The sequence below is a fragment of the Bos indicus x Bos taurus genome, chromosome 26 (assembly GCF_003369695.1).
Source record: "Bos indicus x Bos taurus breed Angus x Brahman F1 hybrid chromosome 26, Bos_hybrid_MaternalHap_v2.0, whole genome shotgun sequence".
In the NCBI taxonomy this organism is placed as follows: Eukaryota; Metazoa; Chordata; class Mammalia; order Artiodactyla; family Bovidae; genus Bos; species Bos indicus x Bos taurus.
The window spans coordinates 18276104-18300494 of record NC_040101.1 but is presented as its reverse complement, the minus strand read 5'-3'; the positions used below and the strand labels follow the sequence as shown (position 1 = coordinate 18300494).

The window sequence follows — 24391 nt, the reverse complement described above, 5'->3', positions numbered from 1 at the left end:
CTGCGTTTGTTGGGTGCAGTTCACGACCTCCACCTGGCAGTCAGCCCCATCCAGGGCCCATGTCTGCAGACACAGCAGCGGAAGGTGGACCTGGGACCCATGTCCTCACCTGCTGGGTGGAACTGATAACAAACGCAGCTACCGTGTAGGTTTGTGAGGACTGAACAGTCTGTCGCAGTCAACACAGGGGCCGGGGCTCCCTTAGATGTGGCAGCGCGAGCTGCGCCACTGTGAGCCGGAGAGGCCTCAGTGAGACGGCCGTCTCAACAAGGGATCCGAGCGGCCCCCTGGGTGAGTTTCAGGCATTGCTCGTGCTGGTGCGTGTGGGCAGCTGTGGCCTCACTCCCTGAACTTCCATTCTATGAATGTTTTATGAATGTTTGCTGGTTTTTTTTTTTTCCTGGCTCAGATTCCTAGTGCTCATCATACTCTTTAAGGCTTAAGCTCTCCAGGCAGCCTCCCATGATTGCCATTCTCTCAACCTTGAACTTTAGTTAGCTGTCCCTGAAAGTGAGGATTTCGACCAAACGCATGGGTGGTTTTGAAGATATATTTAATATTTAGATAACACACTTACTAAGAGGCACCTGGTTTCATGTTACGGTTGTTTGTCTTGAACACTGGACTCTGTAAAAAGATTAAAGAGGGAGGAGATATGTTTTTCAGCTTGTTTGCCCCACCAGCACTCCCAGCATACAGTGTGCCTTTGATTTAGATTTCCTGGATGCATTTCTGGAAGGTTTTCTGTTGTCCTCCACAAAAGGAACTTTTCACATCCGAATTTTCTTAGGGTGGTACGGTTTTGAACACAGTCCATAAAGACTTAAAGAAGAGGAAACAACACTGGAGGAGGTGGATATCAAGTCACATTCATCCCCAAGGCCTTAAACTGAAAAGAATTATTTCTAGTGATGATTTCATTATAGCAGTTATAACCCAGTTCCATTATGACCCAATGACTTGGAAAATCCACAAAAACTTTTAAAACGGAGTTTTGCCTCTTTATGTTGTGTCTAGTATATAGTGGTACTCTTAACACATTCAGTTAAAGAGTTCTAAAAGGGTTTGCTGGAAAACCAAAGCTTCTCATTAAAAAAAGAAAAGGAAAACTATTTTAATTAAAAAAAAAAAAAAAACATAAAGTGGGAGCTGGTCGTAGAGAAGGGGGAAGTGTAAGGGACTTTTCCTATGTGGGTGGTGGTTCTGTGTATCACCTGTATCAGCTTCTGCTTCAAGCCCTTCCCCTAATTCTTGAAGGACCTTGGTCATCTCCAGCTATTCTTATTTAACTTCCAACTCTTCTGTGACAGTGTTATTTATTAGCATAATCAAGTGATGGTTTTTCTCAAATGACATAATTAACTATTTGTGTGGACTAACTGTTGCATTTTCAAGAAAGGCGTGCACCCAAGGCAAGGTGGCCACAAAACTCCCCTGTGCTCTTGCCCTGCCCTGCACGTCTTGGCCTTTGCAGTAAGGAGTGCTGGCTATGGCTGCCTTGCCCCCTGTGAATTTAATTAGAAGAGGCTGGAAGGGTAGCGAACGTGACCTTCACCGAGCCCTTATCGTTAGCACTGGAATGTATTTTTCATTTTTCAAAGCTTCTTTGCCTTACATGTGTGGATGTGTGAGGCGCTGGGCTAATACACACTTCCCAAGCATGATCTCTTTAGATTTTCACAACAACCCTCTTAGGTAGACCTAGTTCTCACCAGGAGTTTGCACAGAAATGAAGGCTTGCTTGTGAGAGGTTACACAGCTGGATTGAAACAGGATTTAAACGCGGGTCTTCCTGGAATGTTCTCACTTCACTCTTGGTCACCGTGTACAAGCCAATGGGCTTGAAAACCAATTTTTCTCCCCCCCGAAAGACACTTGTAATAAGGTATTAGACTGGATGGTTACTGAAGGCTTCCCCTGCCCCCAGCTCTGTTCTGTGATGTTGAGTAGACTCCATTTAAGAGCACTGCCATTTGAATGAAATGAATCTGGGAGACTGGCTCTAGCCTTCTCTTCTTCTGATGCTTACTGTTGCAATTTCGAAGAGTGTACTCACCACTCCCACAGGCTGAGCAATACAGGGACACAAAGGTCTATAAGACACTATCTTTGTCCATCAGGGACTTAGCTATGGTAGGACCGAGGAAGGTGCCTCATGATCCCAGCAGTGGACACAGTGTGGTGTAGACAGAAAGGATTGTGGGCATCTGAAGCTGGAGAGACACGGGCATTTTCCAGAAGAACATCCTCCCATCATAAAAGCAGTCCAAGTATAGCCAGGTTCATTGGGAGTGGCAGTTAGACCCTGGTTTCTGCACACACGGCTGCATTCCCCCTACCTTGTTTGGGAACCACCCAACGGGTAAAGACTGTATTGTTTCTAGGGACCTGCCTAGTATGTAGTCACATCAGAAAAGAGCTCCATGTCCCAATAGCCCTCTCCCTCCCCCCGAAAGCCAGGCAGCAGTTCAAACGTCATATCTCTTCACTCCTTTCTGACCCCCACCCATACTATAGAGTTTTGAACGAATAGGACAAAACTAGTTGGCTTGCAGACTCAGGTGTACAAAATAATATATGATAGTGATGCTGGGCATAACAGGTGTCCAGCTTTTGTTGGAATCCTCTTCTCATGCATGTGTCTGACTGGAAGAGGGAGAATTAATTTTTCTCATGCATCTGTGAACTTCACTATTGCCGAAACACTATCTTCATCCTTCGACGCACAAGTAGAGAGGGTTTCCCCTGCATTTCTTGCCTGGAAGACAGTCATGGAATTTGCGCTTCTGAACTGCAAAACGGAACTGTGCCATCCTTCGAACAGCTTCTCCCAAAGAACAAAAATAACAATAAACCAGCATTCCTGTGCTTACCATGTCTCAGGTTTTATATTTAATACTAAGCCCTTCCCATGAATTCTTTCAGGACTAATACTTGATCCATGATTAGGATTCAGGTCTCTTAACCTCTTGTGCTTGTATGGAACCTTGTGGTTCTCTGGTCTAGGGGTCATGGCTGAACAGAAGAGGTACCTGTGGCCCTCCATAGGCAGGTCCAAGATACCTGGGTCCTGAGCCCAGACCCACTGAGTCAGGTCCCCGAGAAGCTTTCTTAGTAATAGGGACCCATGTCTGTGATAATCATCTTGAGAGATGCTTGACTCAGCAGAGAAATACAAGTCGCACTGCTCTTCTCCCGTCACAGACTTACACACTTGTTTTCTTCCATTGTTTTTGTGGTCCCATCCCCTCAAAGTCCTTCAGCTCCTCAGTGACAGTCTCCCCTCCCCTGGCCTATCCGTGGTTCTTCCCAGGGTCCCAGAGTTTTTCCACAGTTATTCTAAACTGGGGCTGGTCTGCATTCATTTCAGCAGTTGTGTGTCTCTCCAGATAGAAAACTTGTAGAAGGCAGCAACTCTCATTTTCCTTTCCTCCTGATGGTCTCAAGTCCATCTGATATGTGTGCCCCTTGCTCTATTCCATCTCCACCCCAGCACACAGTGGGAGCGTTTTTGTTGGGTAGTTTTCAAGTTGTCCTAGACAGAAATGGTTCCTGAAAACTCAGTGCATGTCTGTGAGATGCTGGCCCTGGCCTTGGAGTGGCAGTCCTGCGCTCTGCTCTCTTTGGTCATGCCCAGACTTTTGTGGCTGCTGACGAAGGAAGTGTTACTGGGTGCTTTGAATTTCAGTGTTCTGATTGCAGAATGATAATTCACAGTCCAAGGCTTCTGTGAGCCACTAGTTTCCATCTGTCTTTCTCTGAAAGTATCCAGTTGTTTGTAGGAATCATTAAGCCTGGCTCTTGGGCATGTGACTTCTTTTTCTGTTTTCGTTTTTTGTTTTTTTCCGGGAGCATCTAGAAAGTACATATTTTCCTTTCCAAACATACCCATGGAAAAGTTAGAAGCACCTTTTAAAATGCCTTCCGCACAATTAACTGTGGTAAGAAATACTCTTACTCTATGACACACCTTCTTCACCTATTTTTATTTATTTATTTTTAAAAAAGACAAGAAAAACGTAAAGAGGACTAACTGCTTGGTGGTCCCTGAACTCAAGAGGCGCTAGTGGGCAGCACTGGAACCTTCCTTCTTTTCTTTTAATGCAATTCCTTTTCCTTGATGTTAATGCAAGTTGTGCCTTCCTAAAAGTAATAAAAGGAAATGAAGACACGTTCTAAAATGAAAGTTGACTCTAATCCATTCATCATCTAATACTAGCCTCTTTATCTTCGCTGGTACCTAATCTGGTTAAATGTCCCTGTTGTAGGATTTTAGTGAAAATCCTCTATTGGGAATAGGGTTTTTTGCAATTGGATTACTCTCGGTAAATGGCCCAGTAGTTAGCTTGTTTCAGCTTAATTTTTTCTTTGTGATCTTGCTGGGCTAAGTTACAGCATCGCATAGGGAGGGGGAGGGATGGTTGAGAGTAGGGTAGGGGAAGGAATGGAGAATAATTTGGGCAGGTCTGATCATTGCAACTAGAAAAATCTTTAAGATGCTTTTCTTTTCTTTTTTAATCCTCCTTCTCTTAACCTGTCAACAGTTCCCAAACATAAAAATCGCTTGTATGTTGTTTTCCAGAACTGCTTGTTTCTAAAATGTGTACATACCCTTTATTAGCTCAATTCATCATCATCCAGTTAATTTGTTAGCATTCCCTGTGACTTCCTAATGAGATTCTCATAATGAATCCAGGCTGCTGTAATCTGCATAAAATATGCAGGTGCTCGCCTGGCAGTTTAGAGCTTTCTGGTAAAGTTCACACTCCCAACCAGACCAGAGAGAGGCTTTTCATCCTCGCTGCCTGTGAAGGATTGTAGCTTGCCCACCGGTTCTAAGGAGGTGGGAGGGGTTCAGAGCCTGGGGTGCTGGATGAGGTGGCTGGGATTAGGGCCCTGCCAGTTTCTTATAACGGAAGCCTTCTCCCGTGAAGCCTGCCTTCCTCCCGTGGGGCCCTGGGGTGGGAGAGACCACCACCTGCAGAAGCACAGTAGGCCTGGGGGATTAAAGCCATCACTTCCGATTTACCTGCCGATGGGAAAAGTGCATATTCTTGGGCTCTGTGACAGGGGGGTGGTGGTGGTGGTGGTGGAGAAGGTATTTTAAAAGCCAGGCTCAGTGGTGGGGGTGGGGTGGGGGCGTAAAGACCAAGGCACACCTGCCCAGAGAGCTGAATCATCACCCTCTGCTATTTTAGTACAGGGACCAGGGCCAGGCGGGGTTGACTGCACTTAGGGAATCCAGGTGGGAGGGTGTGGTCAGGGCTGCCGAGGTCGGGCTCCTGGGCCGCTGGAGCCGGCCTGACTGTGTCCCCTTCTGTGCTTATTAATCCAGGTGGGAGGGTGTGGGCGGGCCTGCCCGGGTCGGGCTCCTGGGCCGCCGGAGCTGGCCTGACTGTGTCTTTCCCTCTTTGCAGTCGAACAAAGTGCCGGTTGTGCAGCACCCGCATCATGTCCACCCTCTCACGCCTCTTATCACGTACAGCAATGAACACTTCACGCCGGGAAACCCACCTCCACACTTACCAGCTGACGTAGACCCCAAAACAGGTAGGACGCGTGCTTGGGTGCAGAGGAGGCGTGTGTCCCGGGACCACTGGAGGACGTGCTGCGGTGCGGGGGGGTGGTTTGGGGACTTGGGCTGGGGGCACCAGTGGAGGGGCCCCTGTTCCTCTCCCACGTGTTGGCCGGGAACCTCTTTCGGGAAACCAGAGCCTGGTGAGGGAGTGGATCTCTCCTCCCCTTTGGAGAAGTCCATTTTCAGTGCTCAGGTCTCTCCAGAGCTCCAGGTACCCCTGAGGGGCTCTCTTGGGAACCTTGCTATGAGTTCTGTTCTCAGGGGTGGCTATTCTCAGGAGTGGCTTATAACTCCAAGAATCTCAGACAGACTCGGAGGCAGTAATGGTTTTGGAGGCATCTCATGGACTCCTCCTCAGCTCCATGGGAGTCTAAGAGCCCTAACAGCATGGTTCCCTGAAGCCCCAGCTCCCTTGCTGGCTAAGGGACCATAGTCCCTTGGCAATGACTTAGTGCACCCTTGAGAGATCACATCACTGGTTCTGCATTCTCTTTGCTGATGTGTTTGGGCTCTTCCTCCCCTGTAATATCCTGAGTCTTTATTCTCAAGCCCATTTTACAGACAGGAAAACCCAAGTCCAAGATGATTTCCTCATTGCATCAAGGAACAGCCGTTAGGGTCTCAGGCAGAAGATGCCACATGACTCCAGCTTTTATGCTTGTCCTCTCCTTTCCATCCAAGTGCCTTTTCCCAAAAGTGGGAAGAGGAAGAAGGCGAGGTTACTTGTAGCTCCCCTGAAACAAGATTTAAAACAAATTGGGGTGGTCTTGGGAGAACAGCTAAGGCCAGTCTCTTTCCGGCCTGGCGATGCACTTGCTGGCGTTGGTTTCTCTTCTCAGCTGGTTAATTAGCAGGATGAATTCAGAATGGCTATTCCATGTCACTTGATCGGAAGGAATTGTTGGATGCTGGGCCGAGGTAGACTGCCTGTTTAGGCCGTCTTTGCTGCCCCTGAATGAAGCCACACATTAGCTGGTTTTCAGCAGCCTCTGAGCCCCCTTTGTGCTCGTGGGGGACCGAGCCTGGCGCTGGGATGGCTGGAGGAGGCCGCCAGCCGGCCCCAGGCTCCACGAGTGAATGGCAGTTTCAACGTCTCATTTAAATAATGGTAGTACAGGGAATAGCTTTTAAATGGTTATCGTAAAACATATGATTAACGTCTGCGGACTGTTTACTTTTCCTCTGCGAACATTCTTTCAAGTGTTCGAGTGGCTTGGTGTAGGGTCCAAGCCCAGCTAATCTGTTTGGTTTTGTAATAGAGAGAAAGCAGTGTCTGCATGAAAATGTCACCCAGGGAGGCTTAATTTACAGATTAAAAGCTTCCTGAACGAATTTTAAAAAAATGAAATAGTTTTCATCTGCGAACACACAGCTCATTCCCTTCAGTCCTGTTTTAATTCTGAGGAATTGTTCATTTTGCTTTCCACTTGAGCGGTGTAGGTCTACTGCTCTGGGCCTGAATTGTTCCCAGCCCTCTTGATTTCTAAGAAACCAAGGATTTCTCAGTTGCAGGATATGTGCCTGTGGAGCTAATGGGTGTGTGGCGCATGGACCTTCAGAGCTCGCTCCTCAGCCCCATGGTCCCACAGTACCCGTCCGCAGTGGCCTCTGTCCTCTAGAAGGCCAGGTTCTAGAGCCAGATGTACCAGGCCTCCAGCATCTCCTGGTCTGGTCAGTTCAGATTTTCCTTAGATAAGGTTCCAAGGCATTGGTTGAGTTTCTCCTACAGCTCATCTTCAATCAGAGTTCGACAGATTTAAACAGTGGTAAAGAACCCGCCTGCCAATGCAGGAGATGTAAGAGACACTGGTTCGATCCCTGGGTTGGGAAGAGCCCCTGGAAGAGGGAAATGGCAACCCACCCTGGACTTCCCACTTGCCTGGAAAGTCCCATGGACAGAGGAGCCTGGTGGGCTACAGTCCACAGGGTCACAAAGTCGGACACGATTGAAGTGACTTAGCACAACTTTTTTAGATGTTAATTTTTAGAAGCTGATTTCCTTTTTAGAAAGAAGTAACCTTTCTAAAAGCCATAACTCCAAAAGTATGTTAGAAACCAGAGGAATAACTCTCATGCAGGAAAGTCATTAGAATTAAAGAGAAGAAAAGGACAAGCTCTGGGGATAAAGGGATCTAATATTACTCGATCCCGTACTATGTGCCAGCCCCTTCAGATTTTTTTTTCCCCAATTCAAATAATCACACCGATCCCATGAGGCAGAAATATTCAAGCTGGCATTTTCTAAGTCTGTATGTGTTTAGCCAGTGTATGATCCATCTAGAAGAAGATGAATTTTTCAAGCTGGTGCAGAGGGATAATGAGATGAAACTTACCGACAAGTCTTAGGATCAGACTCATGGAAAACCGCTCGTGCTGGGATTACAGAGGTGATATCTCTCTTTATCCTCTCCCTGTTTCCATCACTTGATGGTTTCTCTTCACTTCTCTCTTTCTCTTGCACCTAAACTGTGGCTTCTTCTTCCAGGAATCCCACGGCCTCCGCACCCTCCAGATATATCTCCGTACTACCCACTGTCACCTGGCACCGTAGGACAAATCCCCCATCCGCTAGGATGGTTAGTACCACAGTAAGGAGTTCCATTTTTTAATTTCCTTTTTGTTTCTTACACGGGCATGCTTATTATTTATTCTGTGTGTGTGTGTGTGTGTGTGTGTGTGTGTGTGTGTGTCTTTAGAAGACATGAGAGGGGAGGGAGGGCCATGGGTGGGGAGTTGTGGGGAAGATGCTTGCTGACCTGCCCAATGGAAAAGCAGGCAAGTCAATAGCCATTCAGATGGATGATATAAGAGAAAAGCTATTGATATTCAGCATTCTTAACCCACGGTCACCAAAGGCTGTAGGTTCTTCTCTGGGAACATAGATACCCTTAAGGTACTTCGGGAATTGCAGAAGACTGAGGGCTTCTCTCCTGTGAAGCCTATCATGCCTCTTCAGGTGGCAGCCCAAACTGGCGTCCTGTCATTGGACTGAGGCAGCAGAGGAGTGGGTTAGTTTTGAAATCCAGGAGTGGGAGTCAGAGGGTCACAACCCCACCCCCCACCCCAGCCATCATTCCCGAGCTTGACAGCCACAGTGGAAATTTGCATCTGTTGAGAAGTTCCATGTTCTCCAACCAGCATCTCTCTCTGAGAGTCTTTGCATGTTAAGTGGCTCACCAAACTCTGAGGGGAGGGAGTGTGGGGTCGTTGGAGTCCTCACTACAGGGCACGGGGCCTTCCTGAGTATCAGCCCTAGGTCCTGGCAGCGCTCCACATCATCAGACTGGTTTTACGGTTTGTCTTCCTATCACTAGTCTGCTTTTCTGGCACCACCCATTAACCTTTCCTAGACAACTCTGACATGGGTTTTAAAGTCAGAGCAGAGGGCCCTTGAACGTATGGGCATACCGTGCCTGTATTTGTGCGCGTGCATGTAACCGTGACTTCTGACGGAGTGCTTCTGTGTATATCTTTCTCCACGTTGATCGGTGATCTCTACTACTTAAAAACACAGGACAATTTGTTGAATCCTATCAGGAATAAATCCTGGAAAAACTCTCAAGTTTGGGTCTTGGGGAAGTTAACCTTTCATGACCTTAAAGAAGATACAGTTTCAAAGTGGTTCACCTCTTCTCCCCAGTTGCACCTTGATTTCTCCAGCTCAGCATATTCTACAATTTCTTTCTTTTTTTTTTTTTAAGGAAAAAAAAACCTTGTGTTACACAGTAGCTGTACTAAATACCAACCCAGGTGTAGTTTCAGTTCATTTTTTGCTCCTGAACTCTATTAGGAAGGGTAGATGTGGATGGGAGTGTGTGTCCTATTTCTTCTTCTTCAGTGGGCGGGGCCATGCCTCCACTAGTCCTCAGTCATCAGTTGCCCCATTCAGCTGATGGGGAGATATTTGAAGGCTAGATAAAAAGGAATAGCCAACTCAGACAACCCTCTGTCAGGAAGAGTTGTGTGTCTTTCATGAGGATGCTATTTTGCATGTTGCTGTATTTTTTAATTATTGTAATGAGGTGTGATTGTCTATTGGTTACCCACAATTCTTCTTGGGGATTCTCCCCCCGGTAACTCTTGTCAACACTTGTTAATTTGACAAAAGGCTACAAATTAAGCTCTGTTAATTTAATGTTTTCTCACCGAGATCTAAATACCGAAAGAGGCCCAAAGCGCAACTGAAGTCCTTTGATTCACTGTACTTTATTTTGGTATAAATTTACATTCATTATTGTTTTCCTTTGGATGTGTAGCCCTCAATTAGTGTGATGGCTCCATTAAAGCAAGCGAGACTTCGCCTTTAATTATTACAACAAAACACCTACTTTCAGCTTGGGGAGAGGGTCTCTATTGACATAAGCAAAGGTTATAAAATTTAATTAGCCATTCCTATCAGATTTATGGCATTCAAATTGTTCTGTGTTTCTTCCCTTTGATCCTTCCTGTACAATCCCCAAGATTTTTGTTCTGATCAAATGAGAATAAAGCTTACTGTGCAGAGAGAACTTTTCCTTTTTCTTCTTTTCCTTTTCCCCACCCCCACCCCCATTTGCACGTTCTCACCGTGTACCCCGCTCTTTGTAGGCAAGGCCAGCCCGTGTACCCCATCACGACAGGAGGATTCCGTCACCCCTACCCCACAGCCCTGACTGTCAACGCTTCCATGTCCAGGTGAGTTCCAAGACCCAGCGCCTTCAGCCACAGCCATGAGTCACTTTGCAGAAAGTTCTCTGGATGCTCCCAGACCATCCGGGCATGTCTGCTACGTGTAGGTCTAAGGCTATAAGACCCATAGAGTGTTAGGCTTTTCTCCTAGAAAATACTGAAAAAAATTGCTCTGAACTAACTTCCCAGGTGGGTGATGCCAGAATTTTAAGGTTGAATTTCTGAGTCAGTATTTTTAAGAACTTAAGAAGGCAGGAAGAAATAATTAGGACATGGGGAGCTTTTTAAAGTGTTATTTCTCTGTTACCCTAAACCAGGGAAGAAAGGAAAGGGTGTAGGTAAGTTTATTATTGTATATACAAAGAATTTGAGGGAGGGTTATTGGTCTTTTCAAAGCTCCAGGCTCTTAAGCATAAACAAAAAAGAGCATTCCCCTCCCGCCCACCTCCTCCCCTACCCAAACACATCTCTGTCTAAAGTAGCAGTGTCCAGTAGAAATGGAAGGTGAGCCTTATATGTAGGGAATATACAAAGGGAATTTTAAGTTTTCTAGTAACCATATTTTTTAAAAGAAGAGGAAAGAAAACTTAGACAAAATTATTTTTAATGATTGATTTTATTCAACTTAATTAGTCAAAACATCATTCTGACACATTATCTCTGTAAAGCAACTGTTAATGAGTTCTTAACTCTTTGTGTACTTAGTTTTGGAATCTGATGTATATTTTACACTTATAACACTTTTCAGTTTGGCCTGGACACATTTCAAGTACACAGTAGCCATATGTGGCTGATGGAGACCATGTTGGCCTTTGCGGCTCTATATTTTTTGAAGTTTAAAAAAAATCCTCCCTGGTGGCTCAGAGGGTAAAGCATCTGCTTGCATTGTGGGAGACCTGGGTTCGATCCCTGGGTCGGGAAGATGCCCTGGAGAAGGAAATGGCAGCCCACTCCAGTATTCTTGCCTGGAAAACCCCATGGACCTCCGTAGCCTGGTAGGCTGTAGCCTGGTAGGCTACAGTCCATGGGGTCGCAAAGAGTCGGACACGACTGAGCGACTTCACTTTGATTATGTATACATTTACATATCTTTAAGCATATAATGTATATAGAACACATATACACAAATACCCGCATGTGTGTACCTAGATCTTTTTAATCCCCATGTTCTCCTTTCCCCCCCTTTCTAATTAATTCTGGCTAATTTTTCAGTGACTGCTAGTTTATTTACAAACTGGTTGGCAGCAGTATGTTTAAGTAGTCACTAATTGCTCCTAATGATAGTTTTATTTTCTGTTCATCTGATTTTCAGTCAAGTTAATTAAATCGGTGGAGGTTTAGACTTTCCTGATGGGCTGCAACAACAAATCCATTTTGAGGATGGCCCCTAATTAAATTAGCATGCATTTACATGGCAGGGATGCCATCTCCCAGCCTCCTTCCCCAATCTCTGTAGCCAGTGTGAGGACCCTAGACCAAAGGAAGGGTTGGAAAGACGGGCCATGATGCCTCTTTTCCTACTTACGAAACAGTGATTTTGGTGGAGGAGAGAGAACCACACTCATGAAGAAGCATAAATTGTAGCATCTCTAACGTTTGTCATCATGCCATGGGTATTGTGCAGCCGTAAAGAATTTATCTGTTTCCCACCTGTGATAAATCATGTCAATTTCTAAATCCACACCAGTATCGGTTAGGCGGGAAAATGCTTGTGTGTCCTCTTCTCTAGCAAGAAGAGGAAGGTTATTCTCATTAAATAATATCACCACAACCTCGCAAAGCCTGGGAACGAATAGGGAGTCTCCCAGGAGGAGAACTGCTTCTGAGCACCTTGGACCCACGGCTTGCCTCCTCTGAACCAGCATTCCTCCCACGCACCGGATTGTTTTTTCGTGTTTGTTTCTGGTGCATTCCAGAGGTTCAAAGCGGTGCAGTAATCGTAGGATAGGGATTGAGGTTAAGCTTATCGATTGAATTATCATTAGGAGGTTAGCCGATGATTTCTAGGTGGGCAGGGGGTGGAGGAGAGGAAGGGAACGGTGGGAGGGAAGGTTAGGGGGCTCGAGGTGCGGGGGGTAGGCAGCCGATTCCCCAGGTAGGCCTTATGAAAGGTAGCTAGTTAAAAAGCGTATACAGCAAATTAAATACATTATTGTGGTAATGGGGCGACAGAAGTGTGGGTCTATTATACTTATGGCAGTTATAGGGAATGTAGGCAGCTTGCCCTGTTCCAGAACACCCTTTGATATTCATTCTCTTCAGCAGCGGGGCCAGGGCTTCTCAGAATTAAGTGATGGGTCATTATACTTTAAACACCATGGAGAAGCCTAGATTGGCAATTAAACAGCTCTTGCTGACACTCACTTGTGCCACCCTGTGACCCCCTTTAGATTGAGATGTTGGAGCTCCGGGCCCTCAGCCTGCTAAATTGGCGCAAGGCTCTTCTCCTGACGAGAGCGGGCTCTGAAATCTGCCGGCTTCAAAGGGAGCGAGATCATGTATAAACCATAATGTGGGTGCACCGTGGCTCACAAAAAATAAGGCAGGAAGAGATGAAATGTTACAAGTGCAAGGGGGGAAATGAGAGAATAATGACAAACCTAATGCAGCTCAAAGCAGGCTTGTTGCACAGGAAAATGCATCCCACTGCTTGTGCATAAAATCAAGGCCGGCAGATGACATCCAGTTAACAGAAACGTGTCAACAGTGAAGGAAAGCGCGAGTGGGGAAGGCAGAAGCCCCTGAGACAGCCAGAAACAAAAATTAGTTGTCCTTAACAAGTTAAGGTTCATCATTATATTCTGGCTTGGAGCCATGAAAGCAGACGGGGGGATATAATGAGCTGCTTAGAATTTTTAGGGTGTTTATTGCATTGCACGAAATAGTTGTCTGCAGAAAGGAATTTCTTACATGAAAGTATGTGTATGGCCCATACACACACACAAACACACGCGAGTCCCTTTCTCGGTCATACATTTCTCAGGTATAGGGATGTGGGTGTAGGTATGTGAACTTGGCAGTATTTGGTCCTCATGGCGACACTAGAAATGTTACCCCACCCCAGAATGTACTCACATTCTGGTATCTGACTGTGGTGTTTGGTGTACACACACACACACAGACATAAATGCACACAGAGTATTTTTTCTCTCTCCCCCTTCTCTCTCTCTCTGTCTGTCTGTACACATATTCTCAGTCAGCAGGAAGGGAACATATGTATTTGAGGAATGTCAAGCCTTTAAAATTCACAGTAAAAGCTGCCACTCCACCCACTGCTTCACCCAAGGGCTTCGAAGAACACATGTTCTTAGCTTTCGTTTTCTCAGAGGCCTTCAAACTCTGGGAAGGAACAGGGTGTAACTTGGGAGCCCAAGTACCTCCCAAGCTTTGTTCTTTATTTTTTGTTGGGGGAGAGGGGATGGGGATGGAAGTTACTTTTTTTTTTTCTCAGTCTCTCTCTCTCTCTCTCAGGGTTTTTCTTTTCTTTTTTTTTTTTTTTTTCTTTTTCTTGACACCCTAAAAGAACTTGCATGACTCTTATTTAAAAAATCATGCTATTGTTACCAAACTGTGGTAAATTTGTCAAGGCAACTATAGGAGAAAGCCGCATCAGGGTAGAAATTCCAAGTCAAATGTCCACTGTGATTTTGGGCCCTCTTCAAAACTCTGCATTATTTATTGGTAGTTTCTCTGTTGATCTGTGCAGAGTCAGTTAGGACTTTAATTTTTCATCTTTTTTTCTGATGAACATTTGCTGCATTCTTTTGGTAAAATGAAAACTACTTAGATTTCCAGTCCACATAGGAAAAGAACCTTGTAAATAAGTACAGGATCCTTGTGAACTAACTGTCACAATAAAGTCTCATTAGCACCTCCAGTGACCAGCAGAATTGACTTCCTAAAGAGCAGGTGGTCCTTCCCTGGTTTGTACGTGGGGTGGTCATGGTTTGGATTTATGCTGAAAGCAGCAGTTGCTTGATCTGGGTTCCCCCTTCACCTAAACTTGCCTAATCTTGTCAGGGCAGAACCTGAGGGCTGCCCTTTTGTTTTCTTTGGGGGAATCACCCCTTGTAATCCCTCATTCCACCTTTCTCTACAGTAATGTACATTCCTTTAAGGAGGGTAGTTCTTCTAACCGAGAACAAATTGTGACTCCAAGTGTATCAGAAAAGACGAGAGCTATAGGTTGCATCCTGAGAAGGCAATGGCACCCCACTCCAGTACTCTTGCCTGGAAAATCCCATGGACGGAGGAGCCTGGTGGGCTGCAGTCCGTGGGGTCGCTAAGAGTTGGACATGACTGAGTGATTTCACTTTCACTTTTCACTTTCATGCACTGGAGAAGGAAATGGCAACCCACTCCAGTGTTCTTGCCTGGAGAATCCCAGGGACTGGGGAGTCTGGTGGGCTGCTCTCTACGGGGTCGCACAGAGTCGGACACAACTGAAGCGACTTAGCAGCAGCAGCAGCATGGGTTGCATCCCGTTGTCAGTTTGGAGATGAACCAAGAGCATTTTAAAATAAGCTCTGAATGTTCTGGCTAGTTTGCATGGTTGAGAAATGCCGATTTATGGCTTAAACCATGTCCAAAATAACATGCCTGAAAGTAAACAGTATTAGAGGAAAAACACAGACTATTCTTTTCTTTATTAATAATTCTTATCATCCTTTGTAAGATCTTCTAATGCATAGGCAGTATTTTAAGTAAAAGTAATTTAGGAACCCTAGAATTTTAGAGTGGGAGAGGATATACAAATCCCAGAATTCAAAGCTTCACTCAGGGGGGTTGTCTGTGTAAAATGCTCTTTTGGGGCCATCTCTGATACAAAGTTATTTAAAACATCTGTGACGTATGTTGGGAACCAGATGGCAGTGATTTGGATTCCCCCCATCTTTCTGCCTCACTCTCTCCCATTACTGTCAAAACGATGGGACCACAGCAGCAAAAGAGAAATAAAAATTTTATTGCATTCCCATCAACAGAATGAGGCCTAATGAGGCATGCACGGCGTTGTCAAAAAATGTATGTATACTTCAGCCGCGTTAATATTTTATTTAGCTGTCAATATGCAACAAAAGATTTCATCTTTCATTCTAGTGCTGATTAGGACTTAAGAAATAGTCTTAGATGCCACTAACAGTGTCCTCCCAAACCAGTGGACTTGTGATCTCCAGCAAGTAGTCCAAGCCTACTTTGTCTTCCAAGTATACCGGCTGAACTTGCCTTTTGCTGAAGATGTTAGCAATCGTAATGTCTCATGTCAGTAGCAATAATGAAGGGGAAGATTGGCTTTAATGACATTATGAGAATCATTATGTTTAATTTATCACTAATTAATGCTGACAGGTTTCATATGCCTTGGGTTGCTTTCATGTGAGTGTTACGTGCTGTTTCTTTCTTTTTTTTTTTTCTTTTAATTGTGTGTACACATCCCTCCCCATTCATTCATTTTGATTCTGACGATTTACACAGCTTTCTGTCTTCTAGGTTCCCTCCCCATATGGTCCCACCACATCACACTCTACACACGACCGGCATTCCCCACCCGGCCATAGTCACGCCGACCGTCAAACAGGAATCCTCTCAGAGTGAAGTCGGCTCACTCCACAGCGCGTAAGTGTCCTCTTCTTCTCCTTCACCGTGCGTTTAGCCCGTGGTGCCTGGGTGGTGGCCCTACCCGAGGTTGGTCAGACTTCAGTAAGCACCTGCCTTACAGAGAGGGAGGCATGTGCCCACTGTGGGGGAGAACACAGCTCTTTCTTGGAGGGACTGGGATTTGCAAGCACTTCTGCCTGCCAGTGGAGGAGACGCAGGAGACTCAGGTTCGATCCCTGGGCTGAGAAGGTTCCCTGGAGGAGAAAATGGCAACCCAGTCCAGTATCCTTGCCTGGGAAATCCCATTGACAGGGAAGACTGGTGGGCTACAGTCTTTGGGGTCACAAAGAGTCAGACACGACTGAGCGCACACGCACCTACCGTCCCTGATCCCGCAAGAGACACTGGCTGAGGTGGGAACGGTCACAATGTGCTTTTCCCTCTGGGGAAAATTTTGTGTTTCTAAACCTTGAGAGTCCCTTGGACTGCAAGGAGATCCAACCAGTCCATCCTAAAGGAAATCAGTCCTGGGTATTCATTGGAAGGACTGATGTTGAAGCTGAAACTCCAATACATTGGCCACCTGATGCGAAGAGCTGACTCATTTGAAAAGACCCTGATGCTGGGAGGGATTGAGGGCAGGAGGAGAAGGGGACGACAGAGGATGAGATGGCTGGATGGCATCACTGACTCAATGGACATGAGTTTGGGTAAACTTCGGGAGTTGGTGATGGACAGGGAGGCCTAGCGTGCTGCGGTTCATGGGGTCGCGAAGAGTCAGACACAGCTGAGCGACTGAACTGAACTGAAACCTTGAGGAAGTGATGACAAAATCTCCCTCATCCCCCACCCCCCAGGATGTTTTTGTTCCATTTCCCAGGATGGAGAAGACCCAGTAGAAGTGTGCTTCTCCTTCTGAATTGCTTAGGGCGTTGAGCAGGCAAGGAGGCGGGCTTTCTGCTGTGGAGGAAGCTGACCTCGGGATTGTTCATCGGGTTGTTCATTGGGTTGCGTCTGTCTGTTTTGTCCCTATCCAGAAAGCATCAGGACTCCAAAAAGGAAGAAGAAAAGAAGAAGCCCCACATAAAGAAACCTCTTAATGCATTCATGTTGTATATGAAGGAAATGAGAGCAAAGGTTGTAGCTGAGTGCACGTTGAAAGAAAGTGCAGCCATCAACCAGATCCTGGGCCGGAGGGTAAGTGGCGTGCCTGCTGGGAGAAGAGGGCCAGAATAGGACATGGTGGGTGGGGTGACATGTCCCTGTCCCCATTGGTTTGGAGCGTCCTTTCCCTTGAGCCATACTTTGACTCCTTCCATGGTCTTTGTGGAGTTGGAAGCAGTAACTCTGCCTTCAAATGATGTTCACAACAGCCACACCCTGGTCTTCTCCACCTGCAGAGAGCAAAGACTCAAACATCATAGACGACAAGTCAGGTTTGGTCTGGGCCCTCCTGTTAGTGCCAGGCCCCTGCAGACCATAGGCATCTTCAGATGACACCGTTTGCGACGGAAGCGCTGTCCGTCCCCAGCCACAGTGTGGTTTGTGACGTTTCTGCGTGTCTCTCTGTCTCTCACCCTGTCCCCTCCAGTGGCATGCGCTGTCCCGAGAAGAGCAAGCAAAGTACTATGAGCTGGCCCGGAAAGAGCGACAGCTTCACATGCAGCTGTACCCCGGCTGGTCCGCACGGGATAACTACGTAGGTGGCTCCTTTTTCTCGGGACTAGATGCTGTAGAGATGTGGTGGATGTCCATCTGGACAAAGGAAATGCAACCTGCCAACCTGAATTGGGCTTCAGTACCACTCAGTCTGCCCAGCTGTGACTGTTAGCACCTTACGTCAGCACCAGATTGGAGGATTCTGTCTTAGCCTCCTGCAGGGCTCTATCAACATGGGATAGTTCTTCAAGGAGGAGGAAGGGGGCTGGTGTTCCATCTCAGGGGACCTGTGGGGCCAGGTTAGGGCTGTTCATACCTTCTTGCCCACATCTTTGAAGAGGCATGGCTGTAGAATACACCCAGTGAGGCCTGTGTGTTTCTCAGCAGTGATGCCAGCTGAAAGGAGAGCATTTACTTCTTCACAGCTGTTCTAGCAGTGCCTTCACCCTTAAGAGGGAAAAAAACTGTTGGTTTAGGATGTGGTACAATAGAAGTTGGAAGCCTAGTGCATCTTGAGAGAGGCATGATGGGAATATCTCTGAGTGTAAGTAGGCAGTAGAAGCCATCTTTTGGCAGAATGGATGAAGTGACACAGGGAGGTGTGTGTGTTGGGTGCTGTGTGTGTCCCTCAGCTTTTTGTTGGCTCTGGGATTTGCCTAATCCCCTCTCCTACTTTTTAGAAAACACTGTAGGGGTTGTTGTCTTTACTAACCACAGTGCTTGTAACACTCTGGATTCTTCTCCTCCCATGAACTGGCTGTCTTCTGTCACCTCACCATTCTTTCTTACTCTGGTTTTTCGCCCAGGAACTCAAGTTCTGGGCTCATTCTCCTCTCTAATGGATGAAATGTCTCTTATTTTGCTTCGTACTTCATTACCTGGCATTTAGTTTCATGAAGTGATTTTTACCATCCACTCTTTGGGGGCAAACAACCCGTCTTAATGCTGGCAGCAGGCATCTCCTCCTGTTTCTTGTTGATGGTACTGAGCCATGGATGATTCTTCTACCATCCGTGCTCCCTGACCTAGCTCTCCTCTGGCCTTCCCCTGTGGTGGGGAAGCTCTCTGTGTATGTGAGTTGAGATCCATTCAGTTACTGCTGTTTGTGAGCTTACTGTCAACACAGTATTGTGGGGATTGAGTTAAATCAGAGCTCTCTCAGAACTTAACCAGGAAGCACAAGACATCTGCATTGAATGTGTGGGTCCTGGAATAAGACTGTTTTCTGCTTCCACTGCCCTGCTGTTCCAAGTGTCATCACTCTTTAGTCTCATACCTTTACACACACGCGTGTATGTAATGTGGATGGGGAGGACCGAGACACCTGTGTCTTCATCTCCACAGCCACCCGTCTCCTCGTAGGTCCCATGCACTTCACTCAGCAATAGAACAGATTCCTCCTGGGGAGTCGAAACAGGAGTCAGTGCTTGTACTTCCCAATGACACACTGGCTCCTCTCAGAGCCCTCGTCACTCACAGACGGTCAGGCGCAGGCTCTTAGCTGTTTGGGACCTCTCCATTCGACCTCAGCATGTGGGCGGTGGAGGAGCCTTTCTTCTGGAGCTGAAAGGAAGAGGATAAGAAAGCTAACGCTCTCCCACAGGCTTGCTGTTCACCCTCACCTGACCTCGAGGTGGAGACTGCCAGCAGCAGGCAGGCCCTGCAGCTCCCCACACATAGAGCCATCTCATTTCAGGACAGCTGCTCTCCTGGTTTCGGGTCAGAAGTTCTTAGAGTTCATCTCCAGCTTCTCCCTGCTACAGACCCAATTCTTTGAGGAATCTAGAATGGTACCACAGAGAGGAATTCAGCTACTCTCTAGGTATCCTATCCCCAGTAGACATTTTGGGTCAGACGAGAGCCTTCATGTACAGCTGTGCAGGGCGTGCACTGCACAACCTTAGGGTGTGCCATGCACACTGTGGTCTGTGTGTGTGCTGCCTCCTGGAGTCCTATAGGGTGATATCTCCACAAAGGTATGGGCTGGCTTTGTGAGAGCTTCAGAAGAATACTGCTGTGGACTTCCTGGACTCAAGACAAGATATTGCCCAAGGCTTCTTAAGAAGTGTTTTCTAGGTTTCAGAAGGTTCTCAAGACACTTGAAATGATTTTAGCTTGGTTTTACATTGGGAAAAGGTTTGGTATAATAGGGCAACCCCTGAAAAGACTTGAGATCAAGTCTAGAGGTAATATCTGGATTTGGGGCTATAGGAGCTTTACCACTCATAAGGGGTACTGTCAGATTCCTTTATCAGAGGCTCATTGCACGTGGCTTTGAACACACATAGCCCTCCATTTGTTCCTTCTTTCATTCTTTCCTTCTTCTCTCATTCACTTCCTCTCTCATCTCAGGAAGTGGTCTAGAACAAGAATTAAACTGTTTAGAGATTGAATTGTGGTGGGAACTATTTAGCTTTTTTTTTTTTTTTTTTTTACTGACTTGACATAGAAGCTTCTATAAATTACTCTGGGTGTTGTTGTCAAGTTCTGAAGGTTCTTCTGGGAAAAGTTTTCTGAACTAATATCCTTATGCCTCTTGCACGATCCTGCTTTTCTAGCCCAGTGGTGATAGAAGCCTTTATACGCTACCTTAGCTGAATAGAATTGAGTAAAACAGTCACATTTGGGGGGTTGGACTTGGTGCACACTCTGGAACACACAAGAAAAGATTTCAGTCAGAGAGTGATGTCTAACCCGTGACATTGTAATAGAAGTTACTTCCTTTCTAGCTCTTCTATACTGAGTCAACGAGATAAATCCCCAGTAATTTGCATATCGTGAGTTTTTCCCTCTCTCACCATCATATTTGAGGCCTTTTCTTCTTTTGTTACATTTAAAGAGATAACAAGGGGGCCGCCTCCCTTGAAAGGCATCTCCCTATTCACTTCATGATGTTGATTCGTTCCTTCATATCCTCTTCCAGTTAAGACACAGTCCCTGCCCTCTAGAAGCATTTAGTCTGAACGGTCATTGCCTCAGTCACGAACATCTCAGTTTTGTATCCCACATGGATGGCTTCCCAGGGGTGAAGGAATTGTCACCTGCCTTCCAGAATATATTTCAGGAGATTGAACATGGGTGAGCCCTATATTGGAGATGACTGGGAAGCCCTTGACTGCATGGATGCCGCACTGCCTGGAACTGAACCATTTCTGTGCCTGGCTGAGGTTTTCTTTCAGGTTCCTAAATAAACTGAAGCTAGCTCCTCCTGCTGTTCCAGGATGGCCGGGTAGCGCTTTGCTCCTGGCGTAGGAGAGGCACAGACATGAAGGTGGGCAGCTGGGGCTCATGAGAAAATACACAAACTCCTTTCTTTGCTTCTTCTTTAAAGTTGTATGCCAAGGAACGGAACATGTTTCTAGTGGAAACAATGAGGGCCCAGAGAGATTTCCCTGATGCCACAGGCCCCCAGATTTGAGAGGCTTTCTCTAGGACTCTTGACCCTCAGCCCTCATGTAGATCTAAGACTCTGAGGCATCCCTGCCTTGGTGTCCCCCTCACAGAGCCAGGTGGGTTTTCAGGTTTTCTGCCTATGGCTTTTCTTTCTTGTTTCTTCTTGAGTTGATGTCAACACACCATGAGAACTTCTGAAAGTCATTCAGTCGTGTCCAGCTGTTTGCGACCCCATGAACTATATATAGTCCATGGAATTCTCCAGGCCAGAATACTGGAGTGAGCAGCCTTTCTCTTCTCCGGGGGATCTTCCCAACCCAGGGATCAAACCCAGGTCTCCCACATTACAGGTAGATTCTTTACCAGCTTAGCCACCAGAGAAGCCCAAAAATACTGGAGTGGGTAGCCTGTCCTTTTTCCAGCGGATCTTTCCAACCCAGGAATTGAAGGGGGGTCTTCTGCATTGCAGACAGATTCTTCACCAGCTGAGCTACTAGGGAAGCGCAAACTAAGCCAACCACCAGGCAAAGGATGTTTGCATATTCTGAAACAAATAGACGTGACATTTTGCTTGTGACATTTCATATAGACCAGGCGGCTAATTCATGTGGATGGGACCAGAGCTATCGGGGTGAGGGAAAACTAGTTTCAGATAAGGAGGGGAGGTGGTTACCTCTGCAGAATTCATCCCCAATCCCACTGCACATTCACATCTGTGGGCAGACCGTCAAGATAGCAGGGAGGGTCAGGTGGGGAATGTGAACGACTCCATGCAACGCTTGACCCGTAATCCATTAAGAGCCTTCCTCAGACGACAAGGCCGTAAATATGAAGGCAGCATAGTCTAGTGGATAAGGGCTGTGGAACTGAGGTCACCTGGGTTCCCGTCGACAGCATCATCTGATAGCTATGTCATTTCAGGAAACTGCGTGCACCCCTGTATCTCAGCGTCCTTATCTGTAAAATCTGATGGTGATCGTGCTTGTTAAATAGGATTGTGCGAGGATAAATGGGTCACTGGGCATAGCACACTAGAGCCATGTCTGGCACATAGTATGTGCTCAGTAAGTGGTAGCTGTCATTACTAGTAGTATAACATGTGTGTTAGTCGCTCAGTCGTGTCCGATTCTCTGCGACCCCATGGACTGTAGCCTGCCAGGCTTCTCTGTCCATGGAATTCTCCAGGCAAGAATACTGGAGTGGATTGCCATTCCCTTCTCCAGAGGAACTTCCCAACCCAGGGATCGAACCCTGGTCTCCTGCATTGCAGGCAGTTTCTTTACTGTTTGAGCTACAGGGAAGTCCATATTACTAGGAGTATTACAGTCATTACATAAGTGGAAAATGGTGAGGACCAAATGTTCTCCTTTATGGATGTCCACTCAGCAGTTTGAAAAGGAGCTCAGATGGTTTCTGGGTTTATTTCGCCTTTTTTTTCCCCTTCTGACTTTAAAATCAAGACCCATGCTACAGTGCTAAGAAAATCCCCTACTAAGTCTTAATTTTTTGATTCCAAGCGAGCAGCTTTTGGCCTTAGTAAGAGATTTGCATCGGGCAAGGGGTTCTCGTGGCCATCTCAAAAATCACTTATTCGTCCCTTGGCTCTTGGGCTACTTCCAATCCTGTCTGTCCACACCTCTCTGAATCTTTCCCCATCCAGGCCTCATTCCCCCTTTTATGGATGCTCTGGATCAGGTTTGAGGGTGGACACAGATGTACAGGAAAAGAAGTCTTCCCCTCTGCCCCACTGATACCAGCTCTTCCGCTAGACATGCGTTCCTCTAGCTGGAGCACAGTCGAAGGGCACCTGGACTAAAGGGAACTGGGGTTTTTTGGAAAACACTCAGGAGTGGGTGTGGCTGGAGATGGCAGGTGGTGTCCCTCCTCCTGCCGCCGCCTCTCCAGGTGAGCCCAGACGTTGTCGTCCTCCCGTCTGTTTCCTGAAGTAATGCCCTGTGTTTCATCTGTTTATCTAGGGGAAAAAGAAGAAGAGGAAAAGGGACAAGCAGCCCGGGGAGACCAATGGTAAGTTAGAATAAGCAGGATAGAGGAAGGGAGCTGTACTCTGAGGACCACTCTTTTATGTCAGGCTTCTATCTGGGGGAGGCAGGAGAAATTCAAGGCCAGGACGTTGTGGGGCGGGGGGAACCCATCTTAGCCAGCCTTTTTGTTTATGCATTTTAATTAATTGCTTCATGACTGCCCTTTTAAAGCTAGTAACATTCATTGTTGCATGAAAAGCACATTGTAAGTCTAGTGGAATGTGTTTTTAAATAACTGCAGAGCCTGTAAGCGGAGAGCGGTAGGCATGCCTAGACGGGGATTTATACAGTCTGCTTATTTTGTATGTGTCTGAGTAAGGATGAGGAGGGGGCTAGGGGAGCAGAGGGGGTGTGTGCGAGTGTTTGATGTTAACTGGGCTGTTCCTGAATGTTCTGATGCATGCCTTTACAGTGGTCTATTGCACCCGATTTAAATTAAGGAGGTTTGTCATTCTCTAGAATAAATTAGAAATACTGCATAGGCAATCTCAGAGGGCCCTTCGAGAAGGCCAGGCTTTTACAAACAACGACAAAAACATTGTGAAGGCTTTGTATAATTTGTTCTTTTTTTTCAGAACACAGCGAATGTTTCCTAAATCCTTGCCTTTCACTTCCTCCGATTACAGGTGCTAATGTCATTTTGAGTCATTAAAATAGTTGATAAACTGTTTTTTAATTTTTCTTGCCATTATAGTTTTATTAACATGAAAACACGTATGACCTTTGAACATTCTTTAAAATGACCATCTACATGATTTTGTATGTTTCAGTAGATTTTTTTTTTTGCTTTTGTTGTTTTTTTTTTTTTTTTTGAATTTAATTTAACTTCTGCTTTGTTTATTTATTTTTCCCGTAACAGTTGTTTAAGCCATGATGACAGTGATTTAGAGTTGAACTAACTGTGCAAATTGAATATGCAGTATTTCTTTCAAAGAGACTGGTTTAAAAAAAAAAAAACCAACAACAACAAAATGGAAGGAATTCAGTAATAAACCTCCTTAATCTAATGGCATTTTTTCATCGCTCCCACTAAGTTTTCTCACGCAAGCATGCATCCGCAGTATGATTATTTTTTTCCTTTGCTTTTTTTTTTTTATTTTCGTTTTTTTTCTTCTTTCACTTTTCTGCTCATAACTTGCAAATCCACTAGCATTTCACTGATTGTACCTGCTTAAATGCCGCTGTGAGCTTCTAACTAACTCCTAACAGCTCATTCACACAGCCTATTGACCTTTATCTGTTCCTCTCTTAATATTAATGAAAATAGATTTAAAGAAAAGATGAACATTCCAAAAGCTGCAATATCCCAGTACCACAACCCCTTTTCTTTCTTTCTTTCTGTTTCGTTTTGTTTTGTTCTGGTTTTATTTGTAGTTTTTTGTTTTTTGTTTTTTTCCTTTTTAAACTGTTGTACTCTGAGAAGAAAAGAGCATGTGACAAACTTAATTCCCTCCTT

The 24391-nt window shown here is 45.9% G+C and overlaps 1 protein-coding gene across 40 annotated transcripts in view; it reads left to right on the top strand.

The window, feature by feature from the left end:
- Positions 1-24391, top strand: part of TCF7L2 (transcription factor 7 like 2) — a 202199-nt gene that overhangs the window by 169609 nt on the left and 8199 nt on the right. For 16 of the 40 annotated variants that reach the window (XR_003508948.1, XR_003508950.1, XM_027529377.1 and 13 more), the window contains 8 exons: positions 5418-5550; positions 8064-8166; positions 10166-10252; positions 15719-15859; positions 16879-17038; positions 17433-17540; positions 22870-22918; positions 23511-23561. Coding sequence is in view for 37 of the 40 variants with exons in the window: in XM_027529377.1 (XP_027385178.1) it covers positions 5418-5550; positions 8064-8166; positions 10166-10252; positions 15719-15859; positions 16879-17038; positions 17433-17540; positions 22870-22918; positions 23511-23561 (832 nt within the window). In the remaining 3 variants the exon portion in view is untranslated. Of the gene's footprint in view, positions 1-5417; positions 5551-8063; positions 8167-10165; positions 10253-15718; positions 15860-16878; positions 17039-17432; positions 17541-22869; positions 22923-23510; positions 23562-24391 lie in introns of all 40 variants that reach the window. The other 24 variants (XM_027529399.1, XM_027529380.1, XM_027529371.1 and 21 more) reach the window with 7 other exon arrangements.